The sequence below is a fragment of the Schistocerca gregaria genome, chromosome 2 (genome assembly GCF_023897955.1).
Source record: "Schistocerca gregaria isolate iqSchGreg1 chromosome 2, iqSchGreg1.2, whole genome shotgun sequence".
Taxonomy (NCBI): Eukaryota; Metazoa; Arthropoda; class Insecta; order Orthoptera; family Acrididae; genus Schistocerca; species Schistocerca gregaria.
This window is the reverse complement of record NC_064921.1, coordinates 547,675,709-547,690,483: the sequence shown is the minus strand read 5'-3', so window position 1 is coordinate 547,690,483 and position 14,775 is coordinate 547,675,709. Positions and strand designations below refer to the sequence as shown.

The following is a 14,775-nucleotide window of genomic DNA, read 5'->3' as shown; positions in this document are numbered from 1 at the left end:
AGATTCTGTGCTGGAAGTGACCAATCAGAAACGAGGGATTATTGGATGGTTATCCCAGTGCGTAGAAGACAGTTGGTCGAATAGAGCGAAGCTGTTATCGGACTATGCTCCTGTCACTGCTGCCGATGCAAGATCATGTGTAGGTGATGGCATGTTGAATACTGTGGAAATGTAATAGGACATTTGAAGCATAGTCGACAGGACCGATTGCGGACCTCTAGTACAGATCGGCGTGGAGGGTCTGAATCAGAGGCTCAGACGGTTCTGCGACCGTGTAGGCTGCAGATTCCTCGACTTGCGCCAAAGGGTGGTTGGGTTTCGGGTTCCGCTGAATAGAACAGGTGTCCGCTATACGCAGGAGGCGGCTACACGGGTAGCAGGGGCTGTGTGGCGTGGAAATGGTGTTTTTTTTATTTTTTTTAGGTTACAGGGTCTCGGGGAAACACAAGAAGGACTAAAGTCACAAAGGCTGCAGGCCGAAAACAGGAACTCTGAGAGAGTTTGAGAGTTCTTACATGACCGAACGAGTGAGTTATTAATTGCTGTAAATGTATGTACATAATATTAGCAGCAGTATATGCAACCTACATCTTTTCAGGGTATAAAAGCATAAATACTCTAGGGAATACAATCTGTTCATTGCTGCCACTTATACAGATACTGTTGAAGAAAATTGGGCAAGGTTATGATCCTGATAAAAGCATGGTTGTAGTACTAGTTGTTAACTTAAGTGAAAGCAGTGGATGTAAACTGTAAGTTCCAAACAGTGAGGCATCTGTAATTAATTTTAATACATCCATTAAGCCACTCTTAAAGGAGAACGGTGGTATGTTCAGGAAATTTGCTTACCCCAGGCATCCTAATTATTCTGGAACTAATTATTCCTGAACATGTCACGCTGCTTGATCTGGAGGATTATGTATCCGACGAGAAGGAAGAGGAAAGTGTTAATGCTTATAATCTGTTTCTAGAGGCTTAAATCTAAAAATGTGTGTAAATTGCATTTAGACATTTATAAGGAACTGACAGCAAGGCAACATAGTTTGAACACAGTTTACTATTATTTGTTTTCTATGCAACTTACGCCATTGTTATGCGACGTTTCATACTGAGTTCACTGGATTCTTCAAGTGTTTAAGAGTGATGTGCTTATTTCTAAGTATGTACATTGTTATAAGCATTCTGATCTAAATGCACGTTGCCAGATTTATGGACCTCCCCCCTAACAAACAGCACTGTTAGGGTTATAAAAATGAACAAATAAAAAATGATTTGTCATTGCATTATGTTTTTTCTTGACAATAATAATATGTGCACTCATCACAGTGTAGTGAGATGATTGGTTTATGGTAAAGGAACTACTTCTATTTAAGAATATAGCGCCATACTCACTGAACCACAATGACTACAGATCTTTGTTAACTTTTAATTTGCATTTGAATCCTGACTGCTTGACATATTATTAATGTTACTGAGAATACTTCTGCTGTGGTAGCAGATGACAGAACATGGCCGCTGCCAGATGCTATCTATCATGTGTGGTCACAGAGAACACACAGGGCCATCTCCGGTAGGGTTCTTGTCATGTATGTGAGTAGGCACCAGCTGAATGGTGAAAGAGTCGGAAACTTTTATATGCAAGGTGGCCAACAGCTCTGGCTGGCAGAAATGTTATCTTGGCCTTTAGACATCTCTGATACACTTGCCGGAGACTCACTTGTCATGTACATGGGATGCTATTCTTACCTTTCAGAAGAAGTCTTTGTCTTATATGTGAAGCCCTGTACTTCCCGGCGCGGATAACATCAGCATGTAATGTCAGTGAACTGTTGGCTTATCAAGACAGCAACAGCCACCTGACATGTGGGTGGCCGCATAATACTTATGTATAAATTGTCAGTCATCATAAAATTACAGTCATTCCGTTTTGCAATATTTCACAACAAACTGTTTTTTGTATTTCAATTCGACGTGTATCACATCCAAAGCTATAAGAACAGCAATATGCAGAGGTAAATATCTGTGAATTCTGCTTCTGTGGATTTTATATTTCTGGGGAGGAGTCTTGGGGACTCCTATAGCACATGAATGCATCATCATCATCAGCCAATTCAAACATTAAATGATGTGGCCTCTTCGAGTCGTGGATTCAGGTAGGCTTTCAGCAGTCTTCTCCAAGTGGAACGGTCTTGGGCAGTTCTCTGCCAGGTGTTACCAGCGATCTTCTTGATGTCTTTGTCCCATCTGCCTGGTGGTCTTCCTCTAGGCCTCCGTTGCTCTCTCGGACTTCACTCCAGTACTAGCTTCGGCCATCTGTTGTCTTTTCTTCTTGCGACGTGGCCAGCCCACTGCCATTTCAAGGAAACTACTGTCTCTAAGATGCCATTAACCTTCGTCACAGACCGGATGTCATCTTCCTATCCTTTCTTGTATAGGCCAGCATTGATATCGCCATGGAAACTCTGTGCTGTCCTAAGTTTCCCTTTTGTAAGTGAGTTCAGTGTCCATGTCTCGCAGCCATATGTCATCGCAGGAAGAATGCATTGATCAAACACTACTTTCTTCAGATTTAGTGGCATTTTTGATCTGAATACTGTTGAATACTTCCCAAATGCTTGCCAGTCAAGTTTGATGCGTCGATAGATTTCTGGCCTTATGTCTCCCTTCATATTTATAATCTGTCCAAGGTAGACATATTCACTGCCTCTTCTAATAGACTGTCCTTGACTTTCACATCTCCAGCTGGGACCCATTTGTTGGACATTACTTTTGTTTTGGAAAGGTTCATGTTCAAGCCAACCAGCTGACATTCCGATGCAAGATCTGTAAGTAAGTTATGGAGCTCTGCGAAGTCTTTGGCCAGTAAGGCAATATCATCAGCAAATCTAAAGTTGGTAAGCCTTCTTCCATTAATTCTAATTCCCTTACGTTCCCAGCTCAGCTTTGACACAGCAATTTCCAATACAGCAGAGAACAGTTTTGGAGAGATGGGATCGCCTTGCTTGACACCCCTCATGATGCGGAATTCTTGAGTTGATTCGCCGATGTTAACATAAGCTCAAGAATTCTCTTGGATTTTCCTGACCACTTCAGTTTATGCTGCTCCCACCCCATGCTGACCCAAGGCTTGGAGGACAGCTACATGGCTAACGGAGTCAAATGCCTTTTCGAAGTCAACCAAGGCAATGCAGAGAAGCAGTTGGTATTCATTCGCTCTGCTTATCACTCCACTAACGGTCAGAATGTGGTCAATAGTGCTTAGGAATCCTGCTTGTTCTATAGGTTGGGCTAAGTCTAGGGTGGAACTAATTCGGTTTAACAAGATCTTTGTGAAAGTTTTGTACAAAACTGAGAGCAAGCTGATAGGACGGTTGTTTTAAATGAACGCATGAACGCGTATACAGGGTGTTACAAAAAGGTACGGCCGAACTTTAAGGAAACATTCCTCACACACAAAGAAAGAAAATATATTATGTGGACATGTGTCCGGAAACGCTTACTTTCCATGTTAGAGCTCATTTATTACTTCTCTTCAAACTACATTAATCATGGAATGGAAACACACAGCAACAGAACGTACCAGCGTGACTTCAAACACTTTGTTACAGGAAATGTTCAAAATGTCCTCCGTTAGCGAGGATACATGCATCCATCCACCCTCCGTCGCATAGAATCCCTGATGCGCTGATGCAGCCCTGGAGAATGGCGTATTGTATCACAGCCGTCCACAATACGAGCACGAAGAGTCTTTACAATTGGTACCGTGGTTGCGTAGACAAGAGATTTCAAATTCCCCCATAAATGAGAATCAAGTGGGTTGAGGTCAGGAGAGCGTGGAAGCTATGGAATTGGTCCGCCTCTACCAACCCATCAGTCACCGAATCTGTTGTTGAGAAGCGTACGAACACTTCCACTGAAATATGCAGGAGCTCCATCGTGCATGAACCACATGTTGTGTCGTACTTGTAAAGGCACATGTTCTAGCAGCACAGGTAGACTACCCCGTATGAAATCATGATAACTTGCTCCATTGAGCGTAGGTGGAAGAACATGGGGCCCAATCAAGACATCACCAACAATGCCTGCCCAAACGTTCACAGAAAATCTGTATTGATGAAGTGATTGCACAATTGCGTGCGGATTCTCGTCAGCCCACACATGTTGATTATGAAAATTTACAATTAGATCACGTTGTACAGTACATACTGACGAAACTAAAATGAGCTCACATGTCCACATAACATCTTTTCTTTATTTGTGTGTGAGCAATGTTTCCTGCAAGTTTGGCCGTACCTTTTTGTAACACCCTGTATATACCAACATATCATCATCAGCCAATTCAATCATTAAATGATGTGGCCTCTTCGAGTCGTGGATTCAGGTAGGCTTTCAGCAGTCTTCTACTCGCCCATATGTGCACTATGCTCACACAGATGGCTTACAAAGACAATGAATAGGTCAAAGACACGTGACTGCCAGCGACTCAGCCTGCCTGCAACAACCACAAGACACAATGCACAATCTAGACCATATAAGTTAATAACACTCAAACGGTATAAATAACCACCAGGTTAGCCGAGGGCGCTGATGCACTGCTTCCTGGACTCAGGTAGGAGCTCCGGTCCCGGATCGACGGCGGATTAACGACGAGTGACAGTGTGCTGGCCAGCCTGGATGTGGTTTTTAGGCGGTTTTCCACATCCCAATAGGTGAATACTAGGCTAATCCTAAGGGCCCGGGTTCGATTCCCGGCTGGGTCGGAGATTTTCTCCGCTCAGGGACTGGGTGTTGTGTTGTCCTAACCATCATCATTCCATCCCCATCGACAAGCAGGTCGCCGAAGTGGCGTCAAATCGAAAGACCTGCACCAGGCGAACGGTCTACCCGACAGGAGGCCTTAGCCACACTACATTTCATTTCATTTCATCCCACGTCCCGCCTCAGTTACACGACTCGCAGACATCTGAAACACATTTGCACATTTTCATGGCTTACGCTTGACACAGACAGCTGGGGCACATTAATTCCATCCCGGGGGGTACGGGGTGGCGAAAGGTAGGGCATCTGGCTACCCTCTGACACTAACATCGCCAAATCAGTAGTCACAAGGCCGACCCTGCGTTAAGTGGGACAAAGACCCACATAAATGTGGTGATGATGACTCAAATGATGTAAATAAATAGAGTCTTCAGGAGCTAATTTCAGCTTTGTCCTACATACATATTGACTATGGACACCTTCCTATCAAACAAATGGATGTCGATAGATGTATAAGAGGGGTCATAATTGGTCATCATCTTCTACTCAATGTACTCCAGCATACTACATACATAATCTCATTAAAACCACATATATTGTACTTAAGTACCAACATGTTGAGCGTTCTTGGTATTTACCACTATGCAGCAGTCACTATCTGCTTCTATGCCTATATTTACACATTTCCAGCTGCAGACAGACAAATTATAATTATAAGCACTAAAAAAGAGCAGTATTCTGGAACCACTTAACTGCAGCTCACCACGTTGAGGAAATTCTAACAGCTGCTGTGTCTACACCTGCTGAGTTTCCTGATCCATAATTCAGGTGTTACTGCTGCTGCCATAGCACAGGACACGTGAATGGATAGACTGACTGTGGAATGCTGTGGCTGCAGAGGCAGTGAAGACAATAGGAACTCAAACACCTGCATGTCCTGGTCTAACATTTCAGCTGTTACTGCATCAGGGGGGCATCGTTGTAAAAAATAAAAAGTCGTAACTAAAAACATATACAATATAAACGTAGGCTTCGGCTGCCATTGTCACTTTCAATAAGTTATTCCTGGGTTTGTGACCTCAATGTCAGTATATATATATAAAATTACCGACGTTTCGGTCCCTGTTGCAAGCGACCTTATATTGACAATGCGGTCACAATCCCAGAAAATTTTTATTGAATATACAATATGTTTGTATGTGAACAATAATAATAATGAGAGAGAATGATAGATAAATACTTACTTGCTAATGTGAAAGATTTCATACTCTTTTTTGTTCTGGCCAAAGGCAGTGGCTGATCTGTGCTGGCGTTTCATGATCCTTTCACTACAGTCTACAGATCTCAAATAGTGATGTATGAGACAGGCGAAATACCCTCAGACTTCAAGAAGAATATAATAATTCCAATCCCAAAGAAATCAGGTGTTGACAGATGTGAAAAATACCGAACTATCAGTTTAATAAGTCACTGCTGCAAAATATTAACGCGAATTCTTTACAGACGAATGGAAAAACTGACAGAAGCCGATCTCGGAGAAGATCAGTTTGGATTCCGTAGAAATGTTGGAACACGTGAGGCAATACTGACCCTACGACTTACCTTAGAAGAAAGATTAAGGAAAGGCAAGCCTACGTTTCTAGCATTTGTAGACTTGGAGAAAGCTTTTGACAATGTTGATTGGAATACTCTCTTTCAAATTCTGAAGGTGTTAGGGGTACAATACAGGGAACGAAAGGCTATTTAAAATTTGTACAGAAAGCAGATGGCAGTTATGAGTCGAGGAGTATGAAAGTGAAGCAGTGGTTGGGAAGCGAGTGAGACAGGGTTGTAGCCTCTCCCCAGTGTTATTCAATCTGTATATTAAGCAAGCAATAAAGGAAACAAAAGAAAAATTTAGAGTAGGTATTAAAATCCATGGAGAAGGAATAAAAACTTTGAGGTTAGCTGATCACATTGAAATTCTGTCAGAGACAGGAAAGGACTTGAAAGAGCAGCTGAACGGAATGGATAGTGTCTTGAAAGGAGGGTATAAGATGAACATCAACAAAAGCAAAACGAGGATAATGGAATGTTGTCGAATTAAGTTGGGCAATGCTGAGGGAATTAGATTAGGAAATGAAACACTTAAAGTAGTAAAGGAGTTTTGCTATGTGGGGAGCAAAATAACTAATGATGGTCGAAGTAGAGAGGATATAAAATGTAGACTGGCAATGGGAAGGAAAGCGTTTCTGAAGAAGAGAAGTTTGTTAACATCGAGTGTAGATTTAAGTGTCAGGAAGTCGTTTCTGAAATTAATTGTATGGAGTGTAGCCATGTATGGAAGTGAAACATGGACGATTACTAGTTTGGACAAGAAGAGAATAGAAGCTTTCGAAATGTGGTGCTACAGAAGAATGCTGAAGATAAGGTGGATAGATCACGTAACTAATGAGGAGGTATTGAATAGGATTGGGGAGAAGAGAAGTTTGTGGCACAACTTGACTAGAAGAAGGGATCGGTTGGTAGGACATGTTCTGAGGCATCAAGGGACTCCCAATTTAGCAATGGAGGGCAGCGCGGAGGGTAAAAATCGTAGAGGGAGACCAAGAGATGAATACACTAAACAGATTCAGAAGGATGTAGGTTGCAGTAGGTACTGGGAGATGAAGAAGCTTGCACGGGATAGATTAGCATGGAGAGCTGCATCAAACCAGTCTCTGGACTGAAGACCACAACAACAACAACAACAGCGATAGGGGAACTTGATTCCTATTGGTCTAGAGAAAGAAGGGAGAAGATGGAGGGGGACCTTGATTTTGGACCTCGTTTGCCCACAGTGAAGGGGTAACATTCATTTTCCCGACATTTCTAAAACTGTCAAGTGATCTGTGCCGTAAGCTTGTAGTAAACATAGTGGTCCCACAGACCCCACCTCGTAGTATACGTACAGAAAAGTCATCTCGTGAGTTAAGAGTTATATTATAATTTTGTGCCTACTATTCTTTTCATTGTAAGCCTTAAAAATGTATAACAATTACGGAGCATTGTTGCATTCCGGTGGTCTCAGCTTCGACTCCCAGAAATGTGGTCACTTACATAATAAATTGTTTATTTTCACGTTCGTCGGATTGTTGTCGAGGTGTAGCGTAGGGACGGCGGACACGGCTTCCCCCGTGCGCAGCAGAACAGTAGCACGGGCGCCACATTCCCGCCTCCCCCCTCCGCAGCGCACAGGTCCACGCACTCGCTGCACGCGGGGATCAATAAGCGCCTCTCTGTCTGGCGGACGCAACGCGCACGCAACCCTCGGGGTCGCACCGCTTCCCCGCGCTGCAGCCAATAATAGGGGGGGAGGGGACATCGGAGGCCGCCGGTTGGTCGAGCGGCGGGGGGGCGGGTGGTGGGGGGCCAACGGGCGCGCGCGCCGGGCGCCGCGGGAGGCAGGGGGGGACAGCGGCGGAGAGCCGGCGGCAGGCAGCGGCGCAGACCATGGCAGCGGCGGCCGGCGCAGTGCTGTGGAGTGTCGGCTGCTGGCGCCTGGGCCCGCACGTGGTGCTCGCCTGGCCGCTCCAGCCCCTGCTGCCGCCGCCTGACATGGAGACCAGGTACTGTGCGTCGCGCGAGGTGCCACAGCCCTGCATGCGGCGCCCCGGCTGCCGCAGGGCGCGCCTCTCGTTACACTGGTCTCGCGGCCGTCTCCATTAGTTAAAGCATTACTGCATGAACCAAATTGCAGCTCATTTGTCTCCTCACTCTCAATTATTAGTTAGTCCTGGTGACAAACGTCAGAGCTACCCAATAGTTGCGTAAAAACAGCTTCAACTTACAGCATCTCGATGGCATTTTCTTTCCTGGCTCTCTTCAGGCAACAAGGAGTGTAACCAGCACGTTTCTCGTGTTCATCTTTGTTCTGTATGCACTCAATATAAACGACTAAATACAGTACCCTCTTCTTCCAGCCCAGTATGATAATCGACAAATGCCTACCACTCCTTCACATTTCGACTCTCTCTCCGGCTTAGACGCTTCTGTGCACCGTTAAATCGATCAAATTCTAACATACTGAACACTTCGCCCAAGCGTGTATTTCATGGATCAAACGCATACCGTCGTCATGTAAACAATACGAAACTAAACGCCAAGATCATAACTTCTATTAGTAAAAAGGAAACTGGCTGTCAAATATTTCCACAGAAAATTTGTGTTCCGTGTGAAATGTGACTGTGATATCTTGTGATCCTGTGCCATACCAGTCCTGGACGTCGGATAATGAAGAGAACTTGGTTGTCGATTTTCGAGCCCGACAATGAAGAACAGTGTTCTGTGCTACGCAACATGACAAAAAGTGTTCCTGTGATCACGTTGTTGTAAGTCGCATGTGAGCCTAGTTTGCCACTGGGCAGCCATTTTCAGATGAGTACACAGAGAAGTATCGATGATTTTACAGATTTGACGTTCCGCTCAGCAAAATAACAATTTGACGCTTGGAAGCATAAGAAGATAGCACGTTTGTGCAGAACGAACAGAATACGCTTTCCAGAATGTGAATTCGATGGAAATGACCTTACTTCCTACGGAAATGCAGTTCTGCGTGTGACGCATTAAGGTCCAATTTGAAGCATCAAATCAGTGCAGGTTATGTTGTTAATCATGCTTTGCTGCCACGCTCGTAAAATGTGTTGCCTCTCGTTTTGAACGGACACTAGTAATGTACACACGAGATCAGAGGGCAGTATAGATTGCCGGCCTTTTGGATCGGTTCTGTAAGGAACAGAAGAACGCCACGCGCAGTCGTCAGAAGCGACATTCGGTGGAGCTCTGATCAATACTGTGGGAGGGCTGCAGCCGACGGAGACTCGAAATAATTCCTCCTCCTTCGTGTTTCCCACTTTCGGCTTGCGTGTCTCCGAAAGCTGGTGGGTGTGTGAGGTCCTTCCTTGGTCCTGTGCCGCTGGGAATTTTTCCCTGCGTTGTAACCCTTCAGTAATGACGCTAATAAGACGCGCCACTCGTCGCGCTGTGCAGATTTCAGCGGCCAAAATTACTACTACGGCTCGAAAACTTCAAACCGTGGGACGTTTCAGATGTATTTGAACGAGAATTTTATCATATACTGCATCATGCACAGCAGCAAAAATACTCGAACAAAAACCATCACGCAATGTTACGTGATTTACCATTTCACTCCATCAACTTAACGTCCTACCTCGAACACCTCGATGTATTTTGTGTAGTCACCAGGTAACTCACACTAGAATTCAGCCCAAAATTAATGGAGGCTCCACACTGACGAGCATATTGCACGAATGAGTTTTCGAAATGGTGAAACCGCACCTGTTTCTTATTAATTATGTCGTTCACATGAACAGGGAAATTACGCGCTTATAATTTGACATGTAACGCTTCGAACAATTAAGTAATAAGCGTAAATTATAAAATACACATGCAATCTGCTGGACTGTTTTGTTTCTTCGGGTCCACAATATCGAAGAGTACAAATGGAAGATGCGCGACAGAAGCATTTTTAAGTATTTGTCTAGTGCATTGTTACCGATAATTTCAACTCAAAAATTCGATTATATGAATTCGACTACTTCCAAGAACACTATCAATAATCGTAGAGGTTTTCTGGCGTGCATGTTTTGGCTCATGTACCGTGTGATCAGAATTCTAGATGTCGTTTCACTCCAGTTAATGTTAAGTGTCAGTTCTATGGTAACTACCACTACGTAGTAAAACACGTCTCCTGACGCACCTATAACCAGTACACATACGCCACAAAAGTAACATTTCCACATAACAACGCCATAACTGGTACTGTTGTGCAGAACAAAGGAAATGGTTGAGACTTAGTCATCCTGTTGGTAGCACCAAAAGTAGTCAGATAATCTACATTGAAGCACTCGAGATTTATGGCACATCGTTTTCAATTTCGATTCTAGTGAATCAACGAAAGCACAAAATTAAATAATGTCATTATGTATAGTTTACTGTCGCAGTATCGACGTATTGCACTTCGTACCGAGGGTTTACAATCTATGTAAATGGAACGCGAGGGAGCATGTGTAGGAAAGTTTACTTATTCAGGAACACTGCCTTGTACAAGTGTCTTTTACAAATACGCTGTGTATTGCGGCAGTTTCTTGTACGGTTGCGCTCTAATGAATCACCGAAAATACAAGTTGTGACCCCCCTCCTCCATTCTTTCTTTCGAAGACCCTCTCCAACAAAATGATTTGTGCCTTCTTTCACAGAGACAACAGGCATTGTTGGCAAGCAAAGGATTGAGACTGCTAAGAAGTAACCAACCCTAATTCGTTGGAAATCATCTGGTGAAACTGAGGAATATCTTCAGCCAGGTTGGTTGGCTCGGATGGTATGTAGACTGGTATCAACAGAGAGAACGATTTTTATCACTGCGCAAGTCCCTGTTTCAAAAGAAGGCCCGACTACACTGCGTCTCGTGAGTTTTCGTATATTATAAATTTGTTGTTTTCGTGAGATAGTGGAATGGCTTAAAATCCGACGCGCTTTAAAGTTCTGCACACTTACTTAGTTTAATGAACACTCTACGTGCCATGATTCATATCATTAGATTTATTTTCTGAAACTGATCATCATCATCATCATCCCGTTGAGTGATGTGAACTCCACAGTGTGTTGTTAGGCGTAGTTTATAGGAATACCCGTTCAGTTACGAGGAGGAGGAAAGGGGGAGGGGTTCACTGCCTTTCGCTTATATAGAGTATTTCACGAAGGTAAAAGTCATGGTAAAGAAGGTATAAAATATCTTGCCAACTAGCAATGAAGCTACTAGACATTAGGTGTATAATTTGGTACCTTGCCACTGAGCCAAAGCTGTGAATTAGACCAGTAATTGGCGCTTTCGTAGGTCACAGAAAGGCAAGACAGCAATACAATTTACACTTTATCTGAACTAAGCACGTCGAAGCGAATTATATAAGAAAGTCTGTATACGTGTTTTGCTGTACAGCATGTGCGATTTTGCACCTTCCGTCAGACTTAACACATTGACTACCAATTTTATTTCAAAAACATTAAGGAATGTTTATTCTAATTAATTTCTTAGTTAGAAGTAGCAATATGAAAAGAATATTTCCCAAAGTTTCGTTTTCCAAGGGGGTGTTGGGGGGGGGGGGGGGGGGGAGGAGACATCTGCTCAAAACCTACAACACATACTGACAACATACACTCAGTGGACAGAGCATGTCTCCGAGTTTGTAACTCACACAACAGTTGCTTAGTATGGGCTTCGTTTGTGATGCGGCAAGCGGCAACTGGTGTGTGGAAATAGTGGACAGGATGTGCCTGGGAAGCCGCGAAGGCAGCTCGCTTTGCCAATGTGCTAATTGGGTTGCCTATGGTGTGCGAACTTATTCGATGTTACAATACGCTGACGATGATTGACAATGAAACTTGAGGACGGCACAACCTACAGGAGCAATCTCTGATTATAAGAATTCTGCTAACAATTTGTGGGCTTCCGTTTACCAGTGGGACACTGATACATAGCAACAACATACAACAAATTCCAGTTGGTTCTCTGGTAACCTATCGCGAGACACATACGTTCCGTTGGTAGTCCAAGGGTTAAGGTCAGTGCTAACGTACTCACCAGCCCAAAAAAGGGAAACAAAATGTCTTAACCTGAAGAGAAAAAATGACTGGAAGATCAAAAACGCCTCCCGAGAATTAGTAGGGTGTTTATGAATGATTCATCGGGTTTTGGATGAATGTGTTTCACACAGTATTACGTACAAAACAGTGTACGAGACATGTTATACATTTTCAAGTCTCTTATGCATAATTACAAATGTGCTATGTGCTCTTCTCATGCTACGCAACAAACATGTATGTAGTAGTCAAGTTTGACCCATACACGAGTGAGCATGTCCCTGTCAACAGTTTTCACCAGCGCAGCAGTGATGTGACCCTCGAGTTGAGTCTGTGTTGTCGGCAAAGATGGTACATTAACATTATCTTTCACATATCCGCAAAGAAAAAAAATCACAAACTGTAAGTCTGGAGATCTTGGGGGTCACCTGAAGAGTGCCGAATCATCCTGAGCACAGCGTCCAATCCACCGGTTTCGAAGTTCCTCGGTCAGTGGGCAACGCACGGCTTATTGCCAATGGGGCGTACTCCCGTCTTGCTGAAATATGAAATCTGGTATATGAGCTATTATTTTAGGAAACGACCAGTCTTGCGACATGTGGAGGTACGTTTCACCCCTCACCGTTTTCCCAAGAAGGAAGCAGGGCCCGTATAGTTTGCTACGTGAAGCAGCACAGAAGACATAAACCTTTGGAGAACCTGTTTCAGTCTCCACTGCAAAATTGGGATTTGTCATACACGCACATTGTTCCGATTCGCTTGACCGTTTATCTAGTACGACACCTCATCACTGAACCGGGTGTAAATTTACCATCTTCCATGGCTTCCAAGAAAAGTCCACCAACTTCGTGTCTGATGGTGCGGTCGAATGGCTGTAAACGTTGCAGCAGCTGTATGCGGTATGGTTTCTGATGTAACCACTTCCGCAGAAGCTGAGTGCGGAATGCCCAGTTCGCGTCTCGCACGACATGTGAGATTTCTTTGGACTATGAAGGAATGCCTCCTGACACTCTCTACTGTTTCACCTGCAGCATCTGACCGTCTGAAGCTTTTCTCTTTACAGAGGCAACCTGCGCCCTTGAACTATCGGTACCACAGCAGAAGTTTTTACTGGGTAGATGACTGTATGGTGTACTGTCTCCAGAACGCACGCTGCACGGCATTCATGGATGTCATACTGCACCATACAAAATGAGGTCATTCGTCATTTTACCAACTGTTATCATCCTGACATGTGGAATAATCGGGTCTGCTGCCGGATGTTTGTGTCGCTTTGGCACAATATTTCGACCATGTAACTCGTTGCCTGTTATCATCCTGCCGCCTGTGATATCTGGAAAGGGACAAACAAAACTGTAAAATATGCTCTCTTCATCGGTTATTAACATGCGCGGATGGGCACGGTGTATTTCATGCTATAATATGATAAAACCCGATGAATCATTTGTAAACACCCTGTATTTTGCCAAAGTAGCATAAGATCCGTTCCCTGCAGGACCAGTAAGAGCCACTTAAAACCAGTATCCCTCAAGACTGGAGCATTTGTCAGAAAAGATGAAACCGTTTAAACATCATGGCGGCTACGCTATCAGAAACGGGCCTACGCCTGTGAATAATTTCGTTTAAAGTAAGGCCATTTTCGGTAAGGGATTGTTTTGACGTCAACGTAATTAGATGTGGTCACTGTAGCGGGTGGTGTGTCCTTCTTTCCCCGATCCTGCCAACTTGTCCTGACGCATATGAAGTCTCTGCTGCTTAACAAGGAATGGAAACGATGAAGCGGCTTTATTTTCTTCATTACTGCCGCGACAGAAATAAATTAATAACACTCGGACACGCAGCCTTCCAACTGCAAAGATTAATTTACTGGATTACATATTCGATACTTGAAAGTATTCAGAACCAATTAACGGCTAACGATAGTAAATAAATCGGCTAGAGCCTCATCCAAGTCAACTAAGTAGTCAGAGGTACCTTTCCGAAGGGTAAGAAACGCAGCAGATTTGGGGTGAAGGCGGTTCCCACGAGGGGAAGCAGATGAGCGAAACAAACGACACTGAAAATTCTCGTGGATCCTTCAACCTATGAAATTACAGGTATACTTGATTTTTGACGCATAATGAAAGATAAAACAGACAAGCCTACCGAAGAACTTACTAATATTGCATCGTTCTACCATCGCACGAGCCAGCAAAAACCTTCTCTTGCCATAGGTAAGAACAAGCGTGCACAAAAATAGATCTTCAGTTCGCATTAGCAGTGTTGCAGTGAATAAAATTAGGACAGTAAGCAAATTATACACGAAACGAAGATCACACGTCAAACGCTTGGAAATGTTTGACCATCTCATTGCCAGCCTGCTGCTTAGTGTCACATAAGCATTGTGATCGAAGCGTTCTG

At 43.9% G+C, this 14,775-nt stretch overlaps 1 protein-coding gene across 1 annotated transcript in view; it reads left to right on the top strand.

Moving 5' to 3' along the window:
* The first annotated feature begins 8,183 nt into the window (after window positions 1-8,183).
* The window catches only part of LOC126331935 (protein gustavus), a 317,640-nt gene continuing 311,048 nt past the window's right edge, over window positions 8,184-14,775 (top strand). The window contains exon 1 of the mRNA XM_049996535.1: window positions 8,184-8,345. Within this exon, the coding sequence (XP_049852492.1) occupies window positions 8,230-8,345 (116 nt within the window). The 5' untranslated portion in view covers window positions 8,184-8,229. The remainder of the gene's footprint in view (window positions 8,346-14,775) is intronic.